The following is a 25,682-nucleotide window of genomic DNA, read 5'->3' on the forward strand; positions in this document are numbered from 1 at the left end:
GCGGGGGGCGGCGGGACGAGGGGGCGCGGCGGGCGCGGTCCCGCCCCTGCGCGGCGCTCGGCCCCCTCCGGCTGGCGCGCGGCTGCAGCCTGGGCTGGGCGCTCGCCGCGCGTCCCGCGTCCGGCTCCCGCGTCCGGCTCCGCGCTCCCCGCTCGCCGCGGCCGGGCATGTAGCAGCGGCAGGCGCCACGGCGGAATATGGGCGGGAACCACTCCCACAAGCCCCCCGTGTTCGACGAGAATGAGGAAGGTAAGAGGCGAGGGGCGCGCCCCTCCTGCCCCCTGCGCGGCGCGCGGCTTGTGCCGAGTTCCCCCTGTGCCGCGCTGCCCCTCCGGGCCGGCGCGCCGACTCGGACAGGGCTGCAGCCCAGCCTTCCCTTGGGGAGCGGAAGGAGGAGCTGCCCCGGCCGCAAGTCCGGGTGCTGCTCGGCTCCAGCTCCCCAAGCCCCGGTCTCCTTCAGAGCCGGAGGCTCAGGGAGGCGGCCTGTGTGTGTGTGTGTGTGTGTGTCCGTCCACGACGCGTCTGGTCTCGTGCACCGGCAGGTTCCACGCTGCTCTCCTGCTTCGCCCAGGACGGCCTAGGGAAACTTTTCGTGGTTAAGCTCCGTGACTCCAAGGAAGGCGTCCCGCTGGTGGCAGCCTCCCTGGCGGAGGGGTGGTGTAGCTTGTCCAGCCTCATCTAAACCCTAGGGCTGGTCTTCCTTGCGGCTCAGGTCCGGAGAGCTCGGTATTTGAACTGGCAAAACGCCATTTCCAGCGCTGTGTGTCCTGGGCAACTTGCTTAACCTCTCTGAAACCTTTGTTTCTTCACCTGTGAGTTGAGAATTATGATACCACCTACTACCCTAGAATACGGGATTGTTTGAAGCTTAACCACTGGTAATGCATGTGAAAAGTGTCTTATAATCAGTACGGTATTGTTGGTTGTCTGTTAACTCTGCCTTTAAAAGCTTGGTTTCTTAATGCTTTGGTTTCTCTGGTCTTCACCGTGCCCCCACACAAGAGCTAGGATGTACTGAGCACATACTATGTGCCAGGCACTGTTCTAGGGCTTTATATGTGTTCTCTCGGTCCTCAAGCAACCAGGTAGGTACTTCTGTTGTTCCATTTGGCAATTGAAGGAAGGGATGTGGCCTAGTCACAGCTCCTAAGGAGCAGAGCTGGCTTGGGGGTTGGCCAGTTGGCCTCTGGAGGCAGTGCTTATCGCCACCCAGGCAAAGGCTTGTGGGCACAGATCATGGTTTCTAGAATGGCCAAGGCTGTGGGTGGTAGTCACATGCTGGCCCAGACAGCCCCTCTCCAAAGGCTACGTGAAGATAGTTAACATAACTTAAGTGGGTCAGCCTGATTTGGTGCTTTCCGAAAGGAGTTCCTAGTCTAGTGACAACGAATAATCCATGACCATCCATGTTGATAAGGGTGGTGAGTGGGGCCAGTGAAGGCACCTGGGCACCCAAGGAGACCGGAGGCCTTCCTCGTTCTTTAGTCTGGGGCACAGGCAGGTGGAGAGCCAGGCATGGATGGATGAGAGGTAGGCAGGGAGGTGGTGGAGGCCCCTGGGTGTCCCATGAAGAGTCTGGACACGTGCAGCTGAACTTGTCCCTGGCCAAGTTCACGCTAACCCTGAACTTCTCCATGGAAGTCAATCGCTGTTTGCAGGTGTGCTCTGCTGTGGGACAGCCTACTTGGGGCGACTCTGGGATAGACTGGTCCCCTTCGGAGCACTTTTGTCCTTCATGATTACATTCAGGGCTATTCAGACCCTATGAGAACACAAATACTTAGTGACAGGTGGAGAGCATGACTTGCATCAGAACCCTTCTATTTGCAACAAGTCGAAACTCTCCTATCTGTCTTGGTGAAGGGATCTGTATGAGTCAGCTCAGGCTGTCATAACACAGTACCACTGATGCTTAAACAACAGAGATTTGTTTTCTCACTGTTTGAGAGGCCAGACGTCGGAGCTCACGTACTGTCAGGGCTGGTTTCTGGTGAGAGCTCTCTTCCTGGTTTCCTCTATGCTTGAGGTGCTGGAGAGAGCTGTCCGGTGTCTCTTCCTCTTCTTACATGAATACCAGTCCTATCAGATTAAGGCCCCAGCCTTATGACCTCACTTAACATCTATCTCCATAAAGGCCCTATCTCCAAATGTAGTCAGATTGGAGGTTAGGACTTCCACAGGAAGTTTGGAGGGGACAACCAATGAGCCCATAACGGGAGCCTTTCGTGAAAACCATGGACCCCCTTCATAGAAGAAAGCACAAACTTACATATCACCTCCAAAAATTATAGGGGTTCATGGTTCTAGCCTAGATCAAAGGTCGTACTTTAGGCAATTTTCTTAGCATTTTTCTTTCTTTTATTTGCAGGGGAAATTTGCCTCCCTTATATTGACAACTGTCTCTCTCTCCTTTATCCCAGAAAACATTCTTTAAAATATTGATTGGCAAAATAGTTGTATGTGGTATAGCCAACTTTTGATTGTCCTGTTGTTGTTCCTCATTCCAAAAGCAGATTGGGCCCAAGGTTAACTGCCTGTTTCAGGGCTCTTGAAGTACAAGGTTAGGACTTGCCTCATTTTGCCAGCTTCCAGCCCAGTGAAACATTAACTTGTTTGATTTTGCCAGCGTATCTCTCATATATTTTCCTGTGCAAGTAAAGCACTGTTATTTGCCACCAATTGATTCATTTATTCTGTAGGCATTGACTGATCATCTTTTTTTGTACCCATCCCTGTGCTAGGCACCAAGAATATGGAGAAGATGAAGGCAAATATCCTAACTCTCAGGGAGCTCCTGGAGCAAATAAATACCCAGGACAATGCAGGGAGCTCAGAGAACTATGGTAACCTAGAGGAGGGTCCCTAACCCTGGGGCAGGGAGGAGGGGCAAAGAAGATTTCCTTTTGGTGTTGAGTCTTGTGCAAATGGCAGACGTTACCAGTAAGGAGGGGTGGGTAGAGAAGGGGAAGCGTGTATTAGAAGGAAGGAACAGAATGTGCAAAGGCAGATGGTAAAGAGTAAGCAGTGCTCATTGGAGACATTGTTGGGGGTGATTAGTACTCCGGCAGTGTGAAGTGTGAGGCTGGAAGGTATGGAGGTGAACCCCAAGTGCTGGACCAGCCTTAAAGGGCCAAGTGGTCATGTGTTTGGACTTGATCATATAGGCATCCAGAGTCCCTGAAGAATTCTAAGCAGGGGAGTGACACGGTCCAGTGAACGCACATGCTCTCCCAAACCAGAGTTGTTGGGCGGTTGAAGATGCAAACACCTGCCTGGGCAAAAACAAGTCTGGTTTGTAAGTAATTTAATACTAAACCCTAGCTGAGAGTTTGCATTGCGTAACTGTATCATGCCCACTTTCATTAAGATGGCAAAAGTTTAACTTGCATTCAGGTAATATTAACAACTAACTTCCTGACACAGTGCACGGGCTGCTTTTCATGCCTAATTGGGAATCATCACAACTTGGCCTGGGGAGGTCTCAGAATCTGCATTGTACTAGAGAGGTAACTGAATCGGGGACCCCAGGAAAAGTCTGTAGCCTGTGTGTGGATGAGCTGGGACTCACACCCAGGTCTGTTGAACTCCAGAGGTGGGCACCTAACAGTGTTCCCTGTGCTGCCTCTGGAGGCCTAGGGGAAATGTAACTCTCACAGATGCGTTCGGCCGTGCACATGAGCCCAGCACTCAGGTCAGGCTCCGCCACGCCACCCCACGGGGCTCTTCGGGGCTCTTTGCACAGAAGCTAGTAACAATACACCCTGGCACCTGCTCGTTTACAATAATCATCTCACAGGCCATCTTCTTAAAGCATTTGTTGGGCAAGACTGTTGAATCTCAGATCTGTACCCCTGAAACAAATAATGCAATATATGTTAAGAAAGAAAAAAAAAAAGAAGAATGTAGCAGGAGGGGAAGAATGAAGGGGGGGAAATCAGAGGGGGAGACGAACCATGAGAGACGATGGACTCTGAAAAACAAACTGAGGGTTCTAGAGGGGAGGGGGGTGGGAGGATGGGTTAGCCTGGTGATGCGTATTGAGGAGGGCACGTTCTGCATGGAGCACTGGATGTTATACACAAACAATGAATCATGGAACACTACATCAAAAACTAATGATGTAATGTATGGGGATTAACATAACAATAAAAAATTTTAAAAAAATTAAAAAAATAAATAAAGCATTTGTTGGGCAGTCACATCATAATACAACCTCTAGGAATGAAAAAAAAATTCTCTCCCATTCCAACTTCATGTCAAAATTGCATTTAAGTTGTTTTACCCCCCACGCAGTGCTTATCCACATCTAGACATTTTCATATAAGCGTCCACCTGCCGCAGATACAACGGCTTCTGCTTTTTCTCTTAGCATTGTATTTAAAGTGGCTTAGGTTGCAACAGTGTTTTCAAATCAATAGTTGAGTGGGCTGTAATATTTCAACAAATGGGACTCTTATAATTTACTTAAATATTTTCTTACTGTTAGACATTTAGGCTATTTTCATGATTCCATCTTTATAAATAAGTTGCTTGAAAATTTTGTGCATTTTTTCCCCTTCTTTTAAAGGAATTCCTGGGGCACCTTGGTGGCACGGTCAAGTTAAGTGTCCGACTCTTGATTTCAGCTCAGGTCAAGATCTCAGGGTTGTGAGATCGAGCTGGGCGTCGAGCTCCCTGCTGGGCATAGAGCCTGCTTAAGATTCTCCCTCTCCCTCTCTTGTGTGTTTGTGTGTGTGTGCGCGCGCATGCGTGTGTGTGTGCTCTCTCTCTCTCTCTCAAATAAATAAATAAATAAATATCTTAAAATAAAGCACAAGGGGAGAGATTATTGGATCCAAGGAATTGAATATTTTTTAGAACTCCAGAAACATGTTGTAAATTATGTTTCCAAAGGATTTTTTTTAAATCAATGTTCTATACATTTGTGGCTGGCATCCACACATTTGGGGGTATTGATTTAAGAACCTCATAACCAGCTCTGGGTATTCTCATTTTAGAATGTCATATATTAAAGGGTCATTTAAGTGTTCTTTTTTTTTTTTTTTTTAAAGATTTTATTTATTTATTTGACAGAGAGAGACACAGCGAGAGAGGGAACATAAGCAGGGGGAGTGGGGGAGGGAGAAGCAGGCTCCCCACAGAGCAGGGAGCCCAATGCGGGGCTCGATCCCAGGACCCCGGGATCATGACCTGAGCCGAAGGCAGACGCTTAATGACTGAGCTACCCAGGCGCCCTAAGTGTTATTTCTATATAATTATTGGTCCAGGTAACTTGACATGTAGCTCAGAACATGAAAACATCTTCTTGGTCTAACCAAATCTGCAACAAATGTTGTTTTCCTTTGGAAATAGTCAGACACCCAAGGCAATTAAAGAATCACCCCCTAAGTAAATAAAATCTTTAAAAAAAACAAAAGAAAAGAATCACCCCCTAAGTTGCAGTCATGCTTCATCTGGAGACAGTCTTTTGAAAACTTTGCTCTTATAATGAGAGTCTCTACAGAGGTGGAGGCTGGACAGATGCCATGTAAGGGATGTGGATTTAGGGGCTCGGTGTTCATAGCTGTATCAGGCATGTGCGTATTTCATGCAGGAGTCTAGGATGAAACCTTAGGTTTTTAGATCTAGACCTCATTTGAAAATGTGTTTTGTCTTCTACAAGGTGGGGGGTGGGGGGTGGGGGAGGTTAAGAAAATAGCCATAAATCAGTATGAGATTGTTTAGTAGAAATGAATGGTGAGATCCATCTCTACCTTTCAACACTCATAGAAAATAGATATGAATTATATAAGCTTAAAGCATGTGTCAATCATCTCTATAAAGTCAGACATGTGTATACAAACTATTGTATTTCATTGATTCTAAGGCACACATTTTTCCATGTTTGATATCTCTGAACTGGGGGATGCAGTTCGGCCAGTGTGGTATTTGTGATGTAGTTTTATTATTTGCATGTGGTCATAGCTGTTCACACGAGCATGATATATAATGGGTCTAAAAGAGCTTTTTCAAGGGACTAGAAAGAATCACATCGTAGATTCATTGGCAGCATTTCCCTTTTAGTGGTACATAAAACGATGGTGCATTTCATGTGGATGGCATCTGAGATGAGGTGTAAGGTGGTGTGGCAGGTGAGCCTCCTTCAGTTAACCAACATGAGGTCTTTTGAAGGGAATTAATTGGCTCTGGCCACTTTTCACCACCTGCATCACTACCACCTGGTCCAAGCCATGGTCACACCTCTGGCTTAGATTATTACAGTAGCCTCCCTAACTGGTCTCCTTGCTTTTGCTCTCCTCTCCCCAGCATCACCTCAATGCAACACCGAAGTGATCCTGCAGAAATGGGCGTGGGGCATGTCAGTCCCTGCTCAACCCCCTCTCCTTCTGCCCTAGCAACAAGTAAAAGCAGAAGTCCTTATAGATGCCCATCAAGCCCGGCCTCTTTGACCCCATCTCCTTCCTTTCTCCAGCCCGCCTGCCTCCCTCCTGCCCCTCAGACACCACGGACGCTCTCACACTGTAGCCCAGTACCTGCTCCCCATGCCTGCAGGGCTTCTCTCCCAGGACCCTCTCCCTCACCTCTGCTTGTCTTCACGCAAATGCCATCTTCCTTGTGAGGCCTTCACTGACCACCCTACTTACTATGGCACTCCCAGCCCACCTTCCTGGCCTTCCTTTGCTTCATAGCAATTATCATCATCTCTCATACCATTTATTTTACTTATTCCCTTATAGTCTGTCTTCCCCCATGTGGTCACAAGCTACGTTAAGGTAGGGATGTGATGGGATTTATTCACTGCTTATACCCAAGGCCTAAAAGAACACCTGGGCACAGCAGATGCCCATACACTTTTGAGGGACAAATGAATGAATGAATGAATGAATGAATGAATGAAGGTGTGCATCTCCTGGTGGAACCAGGTTCTCAGCAATGTCATCAGGCATCTGCCTCCTTGGATTCTCTGCTGTCCTCCGTGTGGCTTGAGGCCCGCTCTCGCATCATGGGGCCCCTATGACCTCGAGGCTCAGAGCCTTGTAGCTCTGAGGGTGGAAAAGGAGCCTCTTTTTTCATAGTTGCTGCAGAAAAAGAATCCCAGGGTTCATTCTGATGAGTTGTGGTTAAGTCTTGAGCATTCTTGAACCGATCACTGTGACTGGGGAGAAATGAGGCTCTCCGTGGTCAGGCTGGGTCTCATGCCCACCCTCTGATCCTGGGGGTGGAGTTGGCATCACTTGAGGAATGTGGACTAAGAAAGTCTGGGCAGGATTTTCCCGAGGAGTACTGGGGTATCAAGAGAAGGAGGGCAAGTGAAACAAACAAACTTCCACACCAGTCCCTGCTTTACCGTGTTCTCTGAGACGTGGTTTGGAACACTTTGGCTCATCTCAGTTGTTTGACCGCATGTCCATCTTCTGCACTAGACTGAGACCTCTGGAAGAGCAGCAAGCATTTCTTGTTCATCTTTGTGTCTGCAAGGCCTGGAACAGGGCCAGGGAAGGCACACACAGCAGCTATTGGTTGAATGAAAGGCGAAATTAATCGCTTAGTGGGGTCGATTTCTTGCATTCCTCCCAGTTCCCAGGCTTTTGAGAAACAAACGTGGAACGTTCACACTTACTACCACTAAAGTTTGTTTGGAGAAGGTGCCTTGGATTTGAGTCCAGAATGACCTTTCGATTGCTGTCCCCCAATTTCGCCCTTGGGACTTGCTTGGGCAGACTGGAGTCTGTGGAGTGGGATCTATACTCAGCTTGGTGGATCCCAGTTATAATGCACAGAGACCTCCTGAGAAATTTCCCCAAATGTCAACCTGTAAAGATGAATGGATATCAGACTCTTGCATATCGCGATGCGGGATATCACTTCTCTTCCCGCTGAGAGAGAAGGCGGAGATAGTTCCCGTTGCTTTCTGGTTAATACAAAATTCCTGTTTTATGGGGCAGCAGAAGGGTAGAGAGAAGGGACGATGGCTTTCCCACAATATGAGCTGGAGTGAAGAGGGTGTTAAGATGGAAACAGGATTTATGTTGAGTCTTGAGGGAAGGGTTTAAATGCCTTAAGAGAAGAAGGATCAGTATTTTAGGAGGATCAAACAGCATAAGCTAGCACTGAGCTTAGGCATTTTCCTGAGAGACTTGGAAGGAACAAAATATTCTTAGCAGTACTCAGTTGTCTGAAATCTGGGCTCAGAGCAATTGCAGATGGAGATGGAGAAACTGTTCTAGAAAGAGCGGCGAGGGTCCCGACACCCCAGAGGAATATTCCTGCACCGAAAACAATGGGGCTTCCTCTCCCTTGCGGTAAATCTTGGAGTTCCTCGAGACTGAGCCCCTGGGCCTCTTGCTCAGCCCTCTGTCCTGTCTCCCCGCTGATCTTGTCACCCCCGCATGCCCAGTCACCCCGCCTCAGTCCGGGTGCAGTCAGGAGACTGAAGCCACACCGGTTTTCAGAAAGGGAACATGTCATACAAAGAATTCGTCTAGTAAAAAGGCTAACTGTGAAAAGGAGTCGGAGAAGACTCTAGGAGTACAGAAGTAGCAGCTCCCCCAGAACGGCTCCTCCTGGCAGGGCTGAGGGTCAGGCTGCATTTCAGATCTCTTTGGAGAGGGCCTGGTGGCTAGAGGAACAGGCAGCCTACTGGGGTGGGGGTGGGCAGAGGAACTTTCCGGAGGGTGCAGCTCATCCAGGAGGGCCACTGAGGGGAGGGCTGCCGGGCCCCCTGCCCACCTGCTGGCTGACAGGTGGACAACCAGGTGGAAGAAGGGAAGTCCCTTCCCACGCGGGTCTGGCAGTGCCTCTCTTGCGCCCTCTGTTGGCAGTGCCTAGCGGGAAGCCGGCTGGCAACGCAGAAATGCCTGCGGAGTCCTGCCCCATCGTCACAAAGCAGTGGCTTTGGAGCTGAGGGACACTACGTTAATAACTGGTGCCTGTTTCTTTCTTTTATTTTTTATCTTTTTTAATTTTATTATGTTATGTTAGTCACCATACAATACATCCTTAGTTTTTGATGTGGTGATCCACGATCCATTGTTTGCGTATAACGTCCAGTGCTCCATGCAGTACGTGCCCTCCTTAATACCCATCACCGGGCTAACCCGTCCCCCTCCCCGCCTCCCCCATCCCCTAGAACCCTGTTTGTTTGTTTCTTTTAGCAGTGACTCAGTAAGTTATTTCCTTCATTCGTATTTCTCTTCTGGCCTCCAAATCTGTGTTTCTGTATGTAATTCCCCTTGGATGCTCAAAAGATTACCTCAAATTCAAAATAACCGGGGGCACCTGGGTGGCTCGGTTGGTTAAGCGGGGGACTCTTGATTTCAGCTCAGGTGATGATCTCAGGGTCTTGAGATGGAGCCCCACGTCGGGCTGCGTGCTCAGCTGGGAGTCTGCTTGCCTCCCACCCTCCCCGTCTGCTCCTCCTCTCTCTCTCTCTCTCTCAAATAAATAAAATAAAATCTATAAACAAACAAACAAAAACCGAAAGCCCAAAATGACCTCAGTCAAACTCACGTGCTTCCAGAGTCTCCCAGCTTAGTGCATGTAGTACCGTCATCGATCCCGTTGCAAAGGCCAAAATACCTCAGGGTTTTTCTCAGCATTTCCATCTGCCTTCCCCCGCGAGTCCAGTTAGGCACTTGGCTGTGTTGATTTTACCTCCCAAGTGTCTCCCAAATGTGCCCCATCTTTCCAGCCCCACCCACTGCCGCCTCCACTCAAGCATCGCCCCCACGTGCAGCCTCCCCCCCAGACTCATGACTGAAGTCACGGCAGTGACGGTAGTCCTGTGCTCAGCACTCGGGAGTGGCTTCCACTGCTCTCGGGCTACAGATTCAGACTGTGATATGGTCCCCGAGGCCCTGTGGCGGCTCGAACCTGTCCACCTCGCACATCTCATCCCACCCTTCTCCCTCACCGCATGAGTTAAATCACTCCTCGTGCTTCAAGTTCTTAGCCCAAACCCCAGCTCACTGTTACTGCGTTACTGTTCCGTGCAGTTGTCGACCTTCCTTCTGCTCATACTCAGTGCTCCTGTTTATGCTCTTGGACCGCGGGGCATCCTTTCGGTTTCTGGGACGTTTCATGTCACTCCTGCCCCAGGGCCTTACCACGTGTCGTCGCCTCTGCCTGAAATGCTCCCCCACCCCACCGGGCTCGGCTTGGTCATCTCCCACTCATCCTTCCCCTGGGTCCCTTCTCTGATTCCCAGGCTGGGTCAAGACCCCCACCCCCACATTACCGCACGCTTCTTCATTGCATTTATCACAGTGCTAGTTCTACATTTATTCACATGAGTACTTCATTAGTGTCTGTGTCCCCCGTGAGCCCGGAGTCTCCCCGAGCACAGGGCCCGTGGCTCTTGCAGTGTTTCATCCGGGTCCCACTGCTTTACAAAGTATCTGTCCTCGTAGCTGCTTGTCCTTGAGCAATTTTCAGAAAATACAGAGAAAAATCACTGTGCAACTTACGAAGGGTAACAGGGTCCCTCCTGGTGTCTGAAGAATGACGCTGTGTGAGAGGTATTGTTATTGGGGGTTCACTCAGTGTCATAGGTGATAACCTTGGGGCGCTGGTCCCACTTCTTTCTGGATAACTGGAAAGTTCTTTCCCTCCTACCAGTCTCTCCCCAGCTCCATCACTGGTATCCCACCTGGGGAATTATTATTATTATTATTTTTTACCACAGCTCTATATACCCCTATTGTTATTTATTTAATACTGTTTTCTATCTTGACTGGTTTTATTTTAACAGAACCTTCTGCCGAGGAACTTCATGTTTCTAGCTGCAGTTGGAAATGGATTAAGACTTCTTAAATAGGAAGCAAGATAAAGTAAAGTAGGTAGATGCACAACAGTGATGTTCAGGGTGGCTCTGTGCGCCTTCTGTAGACCCTCGCTTGTGACTTGCTCAGTGAATGTTTTTTGGATGGATCTGTAGTGGATGAACTGTCGGTGGGGTAGACGGTGGTTGTGTGGATGCAGGGCCTGCCCGGCTCAGGTGCTGGGAAGGTAACAGCAGGCCCCCGAGGACATACGCTAGAGCGCAGCCTGATGCTCTTCCAGTCAGTTCCACTTAGAGATGGGGTGTGGGCCTCTGGGCTTGTGCATCTCTGGGATCCACCAGGCCCCCAGGCCGGCTTCATCATGGAGTCTTCCAGCAGGGAGGCCCCTTAACTAGGGTAGCGTTTAAGAGCACAGACCTGGGGTCAGACTGCCGAGAGCTCGGGCTGGCCCTGCCACCTGCTCGTGGAGTGACCTCCAGTAAGTGTCTTTTCCTTCCTGATTGCTGGTTTTCTCCTCTGTAGAATGGACAGGAAATGGGCTTTACTTCATAAACTGTTTTGAGGAGTGAGTCACTCTATGTGACATGCTTACTACATAGTCTGGCACATAATGAAGTGAGTGCTGTGTAAAGTTCACTAAATAAGGTCACATTTTGTGACTGAGGGAGGTCAGTGCATAGAGGTTGCAAGCAGAGGTCTGGGGGTTCCACAGGGTGAGATCCTGATTTTTCTGTGTATTGTCTGTGTAACTGTGGGCCAGCGACTTTACCTCCCTAAGCCTTAGTTTCTTCCTCTTGAGAATGGGGCTACAAGAGTATCGTTGCCTTGGGAACGGAGTGAGGTGATGTCAGCACCCGGCTGTGTAAGGTATGTCATGTGAGCAGAGGGATGTTGGGTGAGAGCCGCTGTTTCCTGAGCCCGAAAAAGGAGGTGTTCCGACTTCCTCCCAGGCGACTGCCAGGCCCTGCTGTCAGGAGGGTCTTTCCCATTTCCATTCTCCAGGAAACAGCCCATTCCAACAGACTCTGCCCTCAAAGCTTCCTTGCCCGAGACCTTATTACATCTGTCAGGAAGGGCAAGGCGTGTGTTTAGAAGCCTGACTCTGGCCAAGTCATGTGAAACAGTGACCAGGGAGCAGGTGTCCTTTCGCTGGTGGTCCGTGTCATTGACGTGGATCAAGCCACCTTTCGAGTCTTGTGTTTGCTAAATCCCATGGAGGCCCTGGAGGCTGGAGTGGGGTTTTAGGGAGGATTAGATATTGGGCCCCTGTCTTTTAGAAAATGTCCATCCTCTTAGGCATTTGAGAGGAAAGAAGAAAAAGATTTCTGGATGCCACATGTTGTGGATTGAATTGAGTCCCCCAAAATAAGTTAGGTGAAGCCTAACTCCCAATACCTTAGAATGTGAGCTTATTTGGAGACAGAGATGCAATGAAGTTAAGATGAGGCCACTAGCATGGGCCCTCACCCAGTAGAACTGGTATTCTTATAAAAAGGGGAAATTGGGAGTGCCTGGGTGGCTCAGTTGGTTAAGCAACTGCCTTCAGCTCAGGTCGTGATCCTGGAGTCCCTGGATCGAGTCCCGCATCGGGCCCCCTGCTCAGCGGGGAGCCTGCTTCTCCCTCTCCCACTCCCCGTTTGTGTTCCCTCTCTCGCTGTGTCTTTCTCTGTCAAATAAATAAATAAAATCTTTAAAAAAAAAAAAAAAAAGGGGAAATTGGAGCACAAAGGCAGACACATGAGAATGCCATGTGAACATGAAGACAGAGATTGGGACGTTTGGTAATGCACCTACAAGCCAAGGAACACCGAAAATTGCAGGCAATTCCCTGGAAACTAGGAGAGAGGCAAGGAGCAGAAGACGCAGAAGAAACCAACCCTGCTGGCACCTCAGTCTTAGACCTGCAGCCTCCAGAACTGTGAGGGGATAAATTTCAGTTGTTTTGAGCCCTCCTGTCTGTGGTGCTTTGTCATGGTGGCCCTGGGAAACAAATACACCTAGTTTTACCATTATATAGTAACTTCAATGTGTCATTTCAGATGAGGCCCCAAATTAGGTCTGGGAAGTGTTTCCAGAAAAGGCAACTTCTGATACCTGTTCTGAAGGAGGGACAGGTAACAGCCAAGGGGAGGTCATGTGGGGGGAAGGAAACTGGGAAGATGGTGCAGGAAAAGACCCTTCTGGGCAGAGGGGGCCACATGTATAGAGGCAAGGTGGGCAGAGAGAACTGGGAGGTGTTCAGTACCCCAGAGTTAATAGGGAGCGGGTATGATGGGGGGGGCAGCCTTAGAGATGGGGCTGGAGACTAAGGCTAGCACCAGACGTTCAAGATCCTAGAATGTCACGCTATGTGTCTCAGTTAGGGCCTTACAGCAAATACCCCACACTGGGGGCTTAAACAACAGACATTTTATTTCCCACACTCCTGGAGGTGGCAAGTCCAAGATCAAGGTGTTGATGAGAGTTCACTTTGGGTTTGCAAACAGCTGTTTTCTCGGTATATCTTCACCTGGTGGAGAGGGAGGGAGGTCTTGTCTCTTCTTCTTCTGAGGGCAGTGATCCCATCGTAGGGGCCCCACGTTCATGACCTCATCTCCCCCTGATTACCTCCCAAAGGCCCCACCTCCAAATAACACCCCATTGAGGGTCAGGGTTCCAGTATATGAATTTGGGGGGGACACAGTATGCGCAGGTCAGTAACACGGAGGAATTTGACTTCTTAGTTGGCAGGGCTGGCTACCTAATTTGTGGGACTCAGCATGAAAGAAAAATGGGTTCCTTTGTGCAAGAACCACAAAACTGCCATTAAAGCTACAAAATTATGAAGCTTTTTCCTTTCTTCCATGGTCTCCATCTCTCTCGGTTGGTCGTGGTGTTTTTTTTTCTAATTTGCTATTTAATAGCATTCTAGGCAAACAGTATTTAAAATTTTAAATTATCACGGAAAGAATATTGTGCAATGCCCGTTTTAAATGCAAATACAAGAGCAGTTAACTCGTGCATGTGCATGAGCAGAAACATTGGCACACAATTCGTATTTCAAAGCACATGCATGCATACGTATTTTGTTCTTACCAGAACAGAGGAAATGCTATGCAAAATGAACTCAACTGTTTTAATTTCTCTCCTTGATATGTGAATGTTGTGCCAATGCTCTCTACCTTCAGCTTACTAATGAGTAAGGAGACAGAGGAAAAAGGAGCTTTGGTTGTCCCATCTTTGTCCCTTCTGTGTCTTAAATTCAGCGTCAGGGATTAGCTCACACATAACTCGGGGAGGAGGGTGTCATAGGGTTCCTTGGTCCCTCATACTCCTTAGAATGTCACTGCCCTTCATTACTCAGGTGTAGACAAAACTCATCTACCTGGGTCTTGCTGAGCCTGCACACATTGTGGTTCTACCAGAATTCTGTGCTTGTGGAGCATTACAGATGAATGGGGGCCACACACATTGGCCACATAGCCAATGTTTCTGCTCATGCACATGCGTCATTGTAATCCCTTAGGGAGCAACATTTCAGGGATAAAAGCAACCCCTGGGTGTTAAGCCAAGTGCAGGGCCCTTCTGAGCAAGAGCTCTGTGTGCTCAGGTTGCACTTCCATGAAGCTGGCCCTGTTGGTAGAAGATGAAGAGACACTAAAGCTTCATCTGGGGGGTGATGTGACCAGGTTTTCCTCTTAGAATGATCATGATACTTGCAGAACGCAGAATGGGTTGGCAGAGGGAGAAACTGGTGGCTATGAAAGCATTATAAAAATCCACAAGAAAGGGAGGAGGGTCGTAAATGTCCACAATGGAATATATTTGCATAAATAGAGTTACTTTAATCACTGTATATTGATGTATACGTAAACAAAACTACAACTAAAGATACTCTGCAGATCTTCTGGTCCCGTCATCCTGTGGAAAATGCCAGGGAGTTTCTACCTGTAGACGATACAGCTTATCAAATTCAACAAAATCTTGGTGTGTGCGGCAGGATTTTCTGCAGTTCACTTAAGTGATGTAAGAAATTTATGAATTCCATTTAAAATGTAATTATTTTTAAGCACACTTTTTAAACAAAATTGAGAAGTCGCCGCATGTCATATTTAATAAGTTCCAACACAGTTTCTTATCCCTGCTCTCCAGAGTATAATTACTCCATCAATCTTCCGGGAGAATCAAAGGGAGCTTAGTGGAACACACCTTTCATGCGTTAAACCAGAATTATGTTTGCTTTGGATTTACATTTGAAAGTAATTTGCATTGGTATTTTATTTCTTCCAGAAAATAACAAATGTTGCTGTTCTTTCCTAGGTATCATGGTCTTAAACTGAGGTTATAAATCTTTCAGAGCGATTATTTGCCAATCCCTTTAATTTCTGTGGTGTGGTGGGTGGGAAGAGAAAGAAAACTATGATTTAGGATTATTTTCTTTCTTTTTTTTTAAGATTTATTTATTTATTTGAGAGAGAGAGAAAGAGCATGAGTGGGGCAAGGGGCAGAGGGAGAGAAACTCAAGCAGACTCTGCCGAGTGCAGATCCTGACACGGGGCTTGATCCCATGACCCTGAGATCATGACCCTGACCCAAGCCAAAATCAAGAGTCAATTGCCTAACTCACTGAGCCACCCAGGCACCATAGATTATTTTTCTTTCTTAGCCAGCAAATAACACACAAGATCGGGCCCTGGTATGCAGTTTGGCAATTTTTGGTTTATTTTTTGGCTTACCCTGTGTTGCCCCTTTGGGGGATGCACCCACTCATCTTGCTAGATGGCATTTATGTGTTTGTAAGTAATGGGAACATTGTGTTAGATTTTGATATAGATTTCTGGTTGAGGTCAATAGGGCAGAGGGTCTCAAATATGAGGTTGTTTGAGATGGGATGGAAGAAATACTATTTAAAATATCACCAATATATTATCTGCTGACAACTACCTAGGCTCAGCCTACACCTTGCAGACTTAAATTTTCAATTGCCAACCCAACTCAAAAGTTACACATGGATATCTAATAGGACGCTTACTCTTAGTGCTTCTCAGTTGAGTTCTTGCTTCTCTGCCCCATCCCCAAATCTGCTCCTTCCTGTCTTTTCCACTTCAACAAATAGCACTTCCATTCTTCCAGTTGCTCAGGCCAAGACATTAGAGTCATCCTTGACTTTTATTTGCACATCACACCTGCCCTCTGACCTATAGGCCTCCTGTTCCTGCACCTGTATTCCCATCTTCCACACCCACCATTTCAACACCAAGACACTTAGAAATCTAGAGCAGGAGTCCACAGAGACTCACCTCTCTCATTTGTCTGAGGCTCCCACTCCCAGTTCGGTTTATTTTCAGTCTCCAGGAATTTATTGAGACTTACTTATTATGTTGTGGTATTTGACATACCTTGGTAAACTTGCCATATACTCTTGAAAAGGATATGTATCCTATAGTGCTTGCTGCAGTGTTCTATAAGTTTCAGGGATGTTAAAATCTCTTATATCCTTAATGAGTGTTGCTGCTTAAAAAAAAAAATGATTACCGAGAGAGGAGTATTAACATCTCTATATATGATTGTGAGTTTTTCTGTTCTCTGCAGTTTTGTAGTGTGTATGACTTTTGAAATATGTTAATAGTTAGATTCACATTGAGGATTATTTTTTTTCAGTCAGATGATACATTTACCATTATGAAATAATCTTTATCTCTGGAAGTACTACTTGTTTTGAATTCTACATGATTGTGATTAGTATAGTTACACCAACTTTTTAATGCATAGTGTGTGTCTCGTAAATTTTTTTCCATCCTTTCATTTTCAATTTCAGTTATTTGTATCTTTGAATATAAGCATCAATTTAAACAGCATATGGTTGAATCTTCCTTTTGTTTTCTCTGAAAATCTTTTAGTTGGAGTATTTAGTTCACTTATGTTTAATATAATTTTTGATGAGGTTGGGTTTAATTGTCACCTTGCTACTTATTTGTTCCCCTTGTGTTTTGCTCTTTTTTTCCTTTTGTATTTTTTGTTCATCTAGTATTATTTTAATATTGCATTCTGTTTTGAATATTGGCTTTTTAGCTAAACCTCTTTACATTTTTTAAGTAGTTGCTGTAGAGGTTACAATATGTATTCTTAACTTATCACAGCCTAATTTGAATTAATATTATATCACTTCATATATGTTAGAATCTTACAACAGTATAATTCCATTTTCCCATTTTTTAAAAGATTTTATTTATCTATCTGACAGAGAGAGACACAGTGAGAGAAAGAACACAAGAGGGGGAGTGAGAGAGGGCTGTGTAGGAAGCCTGATGCAGGGCTCGATCCCAGGACCCTGGGATCATGACCTGAGCTGGAGGCCGACACTTAATGACTGAGCCACCCAGGCGCCCCTCATTTTCTCATTTTTGTCCTGTCTTACCATGTTTTTATTTCTACATATGATATAAAATCCATGGTATGTGGTTATTATTTTTCTTTAAATATCAATTGTCTTTAAGAAAAGAAAAAATGTTTTATGTTTGGCTACAGGCATACTGTTTTTGCTGTTCTTGATTACTCCCTGTAGATTCAATCTTATATCATTTCCTTTCTGCTTAAAAATTTGCCTTTCCCCCTCTGGTAATTCAGGTCTGCTAACAACAATTCATTTTTACTTTTATTTAATTAAAATGTCCCTATTTCACCTTCATTTTTGAAAGGTATTTTCATTAGACACATAATTCTAAGTTGATAATTTTTTAGCACTTTAAAGTTATCATTCCATTATCTTCTTGATTCTTGTTTCTGATGAGAAGTCAGGCATCATTCAAATCATTGTTGTGTATGTAATTTGCTTTTTTATCCCTGGTTGCTTTGACAATTTTTCTTTATTTTTTGACTTTCATAGTTTGCCTGTGTTGTACCAAGATGTAATTTTCTTGGTATTTATTCTGCTTAGGGTTCACAGAGCCTGTTGGATTGTGGATTGATGTTTTAAATCAAATTTGGAAAACTTTTGCCCAATATTTTTTTCTATTTTTCTTTCTTTCTCTTTTCTAGCACTCAAATAACATGCATGTCATACCACTTGATAGCATTCCACAGATTGTTGGGGACTTTGTTCATTTTTTTCCCTATGTGTGTATTAAATATATTTTCTCACTTTGTTTCAGTTTGGAAATTTTTCCATTGCTCTGTCTTCAAGTTTGTAGACTCTTTCTTCTGCATTATCGAGTCTACTCTTTCTGTTAAATGAATTTTAAAATTTAAGATATTGTATTTTCCAGTTCTAGGATCTTCATTTGCTTTCCCAAATTTTCCATCTTTCTCCTGAAATTCCTCATGTGTTTGTCTACCATATTCATTTTTTTCCTTATAAATTCTTTAACAATTCTGCCAGTTTCAACATTTTATTTGTGTGTGTCCATTTCTATGGACACTGTTTTTTAGACCATGGGATCCATTCTCTTGTTTCTTTACATACCTAGTAATTTTCTTTATATGCTAGGCATTATAGATGGTACATTGTAGAAGATGATACATGTAAAGCGCTGAACACATCCCAGGCACAATAAATACTAGCTAGCATTATTATTTTAGAATGTTTTATGAATACTACACCATTTTATTAAATTAAATTAAATTTTTATTTTTATTTTTCAATTCTAGGATTTCCACTTGGTTACTTTCTTCCTCTGAAGAGTGTGAGTTTATCAGTACAATAAATTGATGACAGTTCATTTTGATCTTCAGAGTTTTGATTTTAGGTTGTGTTGGGATGGGTATCTTTTGGTTTTACTTTTCATTCTAGAGTATATATAGCCTTTGCTTCTGGGACTTGGTACTTACCCTTACTGACTTACCTTGAATGAACTCCAAACTTTGTGTCCCCAACTCTGGAAAGCTTCTGAAATGTCTGCTCATCTCTTCCAGTTTTTCACCTGTTATTTCACTGGGCTCCTTGGAGTCCCACTCCACTCATGCCCATGTCGGGACATGGACTCTAAGCAGAATTTGTAGGCACATTTTGGGGCATTACAATTAATTGTGCCCTCTTGAGTTATTTCTTTAGTATAAATTCCAAGTGTGATTATTGAAATAAAGAGTTTGAATGTCTTTAGAACCTTGTAACTTGTAAGACATTGGCATTCCAGAACATTTGTCTTAAGTTTTATTGCCAGCAGCACAAGTATAGCAGTTCTACCAGACTTTCTCTCCAAAAAGTGTTAGCATTGTTAAATTTCTTAATTTAGTAGATTTGATGTGGGACATAAGAATTTCATTAATGTGTATGATATTGAGTCCTGAGAAGAATGAACCCCTTTTTCATGTTTTTATTCACTATTTATATGTCCTCTGTGAAAATTGCCTTTTTGCCCACTTTTTCTGTTTGTTTGTTTTTTATTAAAAATATATCTAAATAGGCTCTTAATTCATTTAACTATTAACCTTTTGTTCAATTTTTCTCTCTCCTCCTTCTAGGATTAGTTTATCATTGGATAAATTGAATGTTAACCCAACTCAGTTCTGGTGCATTATTTTAATTCTTTTTATAGTTAATACATGCTCATTATAGAAATATTAAAAAATTTAGAAAACTTGAAAAAATTGTCAATAATCTTTTTTTGATGGATTTCCTAATGTTTTCTTTCTGAGCACAGGGACCCCTATCCTCTCCTCTCAGACTGAAAATGACATTTTTATTTCACTTTTCACTTAACAATGTCACACAAGCATTTTTCTAATCTTTTAATAAATATTTATTACTGTGCCTCTGTCTTGCGTAATACAAGGTTCCATGTAGCTACGAATTTGCTTAATTTTATCAGTTTTTGCTGCATGACATTTCCATGTATCATTCAAATACACACAGCAGTAAGCATTCAGAATTCTTGCTCACGTTTCTGAAGCCAAGGCTGGAGATGCAGAAGCAATATGGGCCAAGTCCTCATGGCAACGGCAGAAGTGCAAGAGGTCAAGCCCAACTATGCAAGTGCATTTCATACTGCTGCTTGGGTGACATCTGTTACCATCTGCTGGCTGAAGAAAATCACATGACCCAAAGTCAAGGGGTAAAGTACACTCTGCTAACCATGAAGCGATGGCACCCATGTGTATGTATAATGTGACTGTGGGGGAGTGAAAAATTGGGACCAATAATCCAATTTACAACAGTAAGAGATAAATGTTATGTTTTAACCGTTGGGTATCATCCTACCATATGGATATACTGTAATTTTTTTTTAATTGTCTCTTATTTTTGGGTATTTAGCTTATTCCTAGTTCCCTTTCTCATAAATGATGCCAAATTGGCCATCTTTTATATAAGTTTTTCCCTTGCATTCAGCACTATTTTCTTACAGTTGTAATTCCCTGGAGTCGAATTATTGGATCAAAGCATAGGGGCATTATTAATGTCTTCTGAGTCACAATTTGTTACTCTGTATTGCTGACAAGCATTTTTCCTGTGGATTGGTTTTTTTCATTGACTAGTAAATGAAATTTACTTGCATATTCACAAGGCTTATCTATATAGACATAATCTGCACTTTGCATCTTACAGCTAATGCTGTGGGAAAATATGCTAAAAAGATGTTAAATTTTAAGCTGGTGAACTGTGTACACGGTAATTGCAGGTTGCAAGATGATAATGATGATAAACTCTGCATGTGTATGTAAATCTTTGCCATGGTTACAGTGGCCACAATTGTGGGAAGAGATATTGATATCATAGGCTTTGTGGACCTTTTTGGTAACTAAATCTGGGTCAGAAGGGAAATCTTTATTTTTCATGGTAAAATTTACTGGGCAGTGATTTTTCTTTCTTTGAATTGTTATAGGAAGGCTAGGTCACTGGGGGAAGAAGGGCAAGGAAAAGAGAGAAAGGGGTGCTTACTTGCTTAGGCCTCACCACCTGCAGTGATACCCTCAGGATGGGCTGCTCTGTCATGCTTGAGGACTCCCATATTTCAGGGCTGTATCCCTGGACTCTCAGCTCCACCTGAGTAGGGGTCTTGCCCACCACATTTCAGTCTACACTCAGCAACTAGAACACTGCATGGCACTCTACAAAGTAGTCCCCATATAATATTCATTGAAAGAATACATGAGCCTCCTAGTGTTCATTATATTTAGTGTGGCCTTCCCCATGTCAGTTTACCAATGACAAGACAATGTCATGGACATGAGACATAACAATGAGAATAAGCAGAACTCCAAAAAAATATGATAATGTGTCACTACCCTGTCCCTCTCCTTGCTGTACACAGGTACTCCCTTTTACAGCCCAACCCTCTTGTTAGTCCTACCTTATTTCTCAGTCTCACCCCAGCCACTAAGAAAATGTCATTGATGTGTGCCAGCTTCCCAACCAGTGGTGAGGGCAGACACCACTAGTTAGTTATGGCACCATCTCACTGAACCCAGATCAACTTCAGAATCCTCCCCAAGGCACCTCTAGGTAGCTTCTGCCCAGTGACCAGAGAAGGCACTTGAAAACCTCTTCCTGGTTGACCCATAATCCAGCCTTCCTATGGGTGCACCTCTCAGCTGTCTTCAAAAGACCTCTTCTTTCTCTTCTACCCATGGTTAAATGTTCAAAATATGTCTTACCTATTTCTTTGCCTAAGACATCAGGCAGCTTCATATAATAACCCAAGTTTCATGTGATGCTTAGCAGGAAACTACATGGAAAGCAGAAAATAGGGTTCTTTTCCTTTTTTATTGTTATGTTAATCCCCATACATTACATCATTAGTTTTTGATGTAGTGTTCCATGATTCATTGTTTGCGTATAACACCCAGTGCTCCATGCAGAACGTGCCCTCTTTAATACCCATCACCAGGCTAACCCATCCGCCCACCCCCCTCCCCTCTAGAACCCTCAGTTTGTTTTTCAGAGTCCATCGTCTCTCCTGGTTCATCTCCCCCTCCGATTTCCCCCCCTTCATTCTTCCCCTCCTGCTATCTTCTTCTTTTTTTTTCTCTTAACATATATTGCATTATTTGTTTCAGAGGTACAGATCTGTGATTCAACAGTCTTGCACAATTCACAGCACTCACCATAGCACATACCCTCCCCAGTGTCTATCACCCAGCCACCCCATCCCTCCCACCCCACCCCCCACTCCAGCAACCCTCAAGTTTGTTTCCTGATATTAAGAATTCCTCATATCAGTGAGGTCATATGATACATGTCTTTCTCTGTTTGACTTATTTCGCTCAGCATAACACCCTCCAGTTCCATCCATGTCATTGCAAATGGCAAGATCTCATTCCTTTTGATGGCTGCATAATATTCCATTGTATATATATACCACATCTTCTTTATCCATTCATCTGTCGATGGACATCTTGGCTCTTTCCACAGTTTGGCTATTGTGGACATTGCTGCTGTAAACATCAGGGTGCATGTAATTAGGGTTCTTTTCTAACATCAGGGTTTCTTAGGGCCCTGGAGGACCCACCGCATTGTAACAATCTCAAGCCTACTTTAGAGCAGACTATGGCAAGAACTCCTATTGCTGAAGAAAAAAATATTCAATGACACTTGTTGAATACAGTAAGGAAGACCTTATTCAAGGGGGGTGGGCATTGTGATAGATGGAGGTACCATTGCAGTGGGGTCTTGCAGTGGGGAGAGATGGGGCTCAACTCTAAATATAGTATGAGCAGTGGGAAATTACAGCCAAGGAGCAGTGTGGGGATCAGTGGATGGAAAATTACTGAGAGAAAACGTGAAGGCTGGTGGGGGGGTTCTCACTAAACTAACAGGATTCTTGCTGAAGGCAGGCCAAGGTGATCAGACATCACCTGGAGGATGGTGATGAGTAAGGAACCCAATTAGATGTTGAGGGTGATCAGGTGTGGAGGATGGGGGATTTTTAGCTAAACCAGTGTAGAGGATTCTTGCTAAAATTGGACAATACAGAGGTGAACATGGAGGCTCAAAAGTCAGACCTAGGTGAAAAGTTCAGAGGAGCCTGGGTAGTTTGGTCAAGGAGAGAATCTTTGACCAGTAGGATGCTTTGTTGAGTAAGGAAGACTCAACAAATAGTAACTGGAACTGTAAAGATACCTCTCATGTCACTAAGAAGAAGTCCAGAAGGATGTGGTCCACAATGCAGTGACATCATTGAAGATCCTGGCTCCTTCTGTCCTGCTCCACTATGCTCCAACTCTTGGCTCTTTTTCTCAGGCTCATCTCTCCAGGTCTCAGCATAGCAGCTGCGGCATATCCCCACAAGACATATCCCCAGGTAACAGTGTCTAGAGTAGAAGAGAGTGAAGGGGTAAAGGGGGCTTTTCCTCCTTTTGCCTCTTACTAGGGAGGACAACACATCCCAGAAGCTACCTGCACACTTCTCGTTGTAGCTTATTGGTCTTAACTAGGTCACATGTCCATACCCTCGACCAATCACTGGCCCAAAAATACTGGACTGCCATATTGGTCCTGGATGAACAAGGATTCACTCCCTAGGGCTGGCTAAAGAAGCTGGAACTTTCTGCCAGGAGGGAGAGAGAATGGTTTTAGGGTAGATGAACTCTTATGTCTGCCATAGTCTAAAAAATATATATATATACACTTGCCATGATATGAAAAGTGGAGGCTAAAAATTGGATGGAGTCAAATGTAAGGCCACATTACTGTGAAGTTTCCCATTAGCTATCTAGTGGGAAGTTCTGGGGGTCCAAACTTCTGGAGGGTCTGAATCTTTCCAAGCTTCAAATTCCATTTGGCCTTCCTGGTGGCTTTTGTCTGTTCTGGCTTACATGTCTCCTGGGACGCTTCCTGTTGTCAGGTTGAGGCACAATACTGGGGAGGTGGGGAGCCACCTTCCACCTCCCAATTCCAAGTCAGGGACACCAGCATTTGCTGCCTGGCCTCAGCCTCCCCTCCAGATCCCCAGGCCACCCATTTCTCCCAGAGGGTCAATCTGCCTTTGAGATGGGGGCCAACACGAGGAAGGAAGCACTGTAGTGGCCTTGGTGTTACCATAGGTTTTAGTGTACTTCGTTTTACAGCACAGCACCTTCTGAGATTAGAATAACCATTTCTATTAAAAACAAAATTGTTTTTATTCCTGAAATTAAAATATTGAAAAGACTGCAGTTGGAAGGAAAAAAATACTCTCATCACCCGGAGACAATGGCTATGCTTTAGTAATTTTTTGCCGAACATTTTTAACTGGTCTCTTAAATATATTTTTTAACACTATAGCCATATAGTATTACATTTCATACAGCCATTTCCTATCATAAGCATTTTTTAAACTCTATACAAATTTTGAATGGCTGTACAATATTCTGTGGGTGGGCACAATAATATGTTTAACTATATCTCTATTATTGGACATTTGGGCTCTTTCCAGTTTTTATTTTTAGAAATAATGTATGAACTGGGTACATAAATTTGTGCACTTTTTACAGTTTTCCTGGAATAGATTACTTAAAGGAAAATTAGCAAGGTGAAATTTATGAACATTGCTAAGAATCTTAATTTTTATCCCCAAACTATTTTTCTGAAAACTCTGCTTGGTTTACCACATTTTAGCCAGCAAAGAAAATTATAATATTTTATATCTTTGCTAATTAAGAGGGCACACATTTAGTCTCATTGTTTTAAATGGGATTGTTATTCCTTAGTGAGCTAGAATATTTTTACACGTGGTTATTACCTATGTTTCTAAAATTAAACTTTTGATCTTCATCCCTAAACAACTCCTGTGGTACTACTTTACTCTTCCAGATGCTCAGGCCAAAATGTTGCTGTGATCCTTGACATTTTTGTTACTGTCCTAGACCCCAACCCACCCTCACTAGTCTGCAGCAAATCCTACTGCCCCACCCCCTCCACTCCCACCTGGACCAGGCCCATCATTTCTTCTCTGAATCACTGCAGCCTCCTGATTGTTTGCCCTACAGTCAGGTCTCAGCCGAGCAGCCAAGGTCATCCCGCTAAACTGTAACTCAGATAATATTACTCCAGTGGACAGAGCCCTCTGTGGCTACCCATTGCTGTCAGTGAAAAAGCCAGAGGTTCAAATTCTGCAAGACCCTTCATGATCAGACTTCCGGCCACCTCTCAGATACTATTGACTTCTACTTTCCCATCACTATCTTGCTGGCCCTTGAATATACCAAGGCTATGCCTACCTCAGGGCCTTTGCTCTTACTGTATGCTTCTGCAACATTCACTCTTTTGCTATTCTATGGATACCAAAACAGCCTCAGGACATTTGTACTTGCTGTTCCATTTGCCTGACATGCTCTGACCCCAGATACCTGCATGACTGGCTTCCTTGCTTCCTTTAGGTCTTTTCTGAAATGTCACTTTCTGAGTGAGCCTTCTCTGGCCTTCCTTTGTAAACTTTCCATCCCTCCTGACATTCACCTCACCCTTATCACTAACTGGTATAGGGTTTGCTTATTTATATTAATCGTTGTTTGCACCCCCACTAAAATTAATTTACAGTAAGATAGGGATTTTTTTTCTTTCTGATACACCCCTGTATCCCTAGCATCTCATGGCTGCTGAGAATTTACTAGCAGCTCTAAGTATTTGAATGAATACATGTGTGTTTCCTTCCCAGTGCATTGTCTACTCGAATCCTTTTGCATTTGTTTGTTTGGGGGTCCCCATTAAAATTTTTTTCTATAATAAAATTAATACATGTTCATGTTAAAAAAAATTGGGGAAAGTCCAAAATTCACAGGGAAAAAAATTACTGCTGTGATTCTAACTTTGAGAGAAAACGAGTGTTAATTTTTACTTTATTTCCTGGGAAGATTTTTTTCTGCCTATTTTTTAAATGTATTCATTGCACAGTATAGTTTTACATTCAACTTTTCCACTTCCATTATGACTGATGTGTATTTTCCACGTAATGGCAACAATTTTAAGAAAATTTTTAGAGATTCAAAATACCACATTGAATGAACTAG

At 44.3% G+C, this 25,682-nt stretch overlaps 1 protein-coding gene across 2 annotated transcripts in view; it reads left to right on the top strand.

Moving 5' to 3' along the window:
• The first annotated feature begins 132 nt into the window (after positions 1–132).
• The window catches only part of STK32B (serine/threonine kinase 32B), a 380,744-nt gene continuing 355,194 nt past the window's right edge, over positions 133–25,682 (top strand). For both annotated transcript variants that reach the window (XM_035005327.1, XM_035005328.1), the window contains exon 1: positions 133–249. In XM_035005327.1, coding sequence (XP_034861218.1) covers positions 198–249 — 52 coding nt within the window. In that variant the 5' untranslated portion in view covers positions 133–197. The remainder of the gene's footprint in view (positions 250–25,682) is intronic.

The sequence above is a fragment of the Mirounga leonina genome, unplaced genomic scaffold, assembly GCF_011800145.1.
Source record: "Mirounga leonina isolate KUSES-001 unplaced genomic scaffold, KU_Mleo_1.0 Mir_129, whole genome shotgun sequence".
NCBI lineage: Eukaryota > Metazoa > Chordata > Mammalia > Carnivora > Phocidae > Mirounga > Mirounga leonina.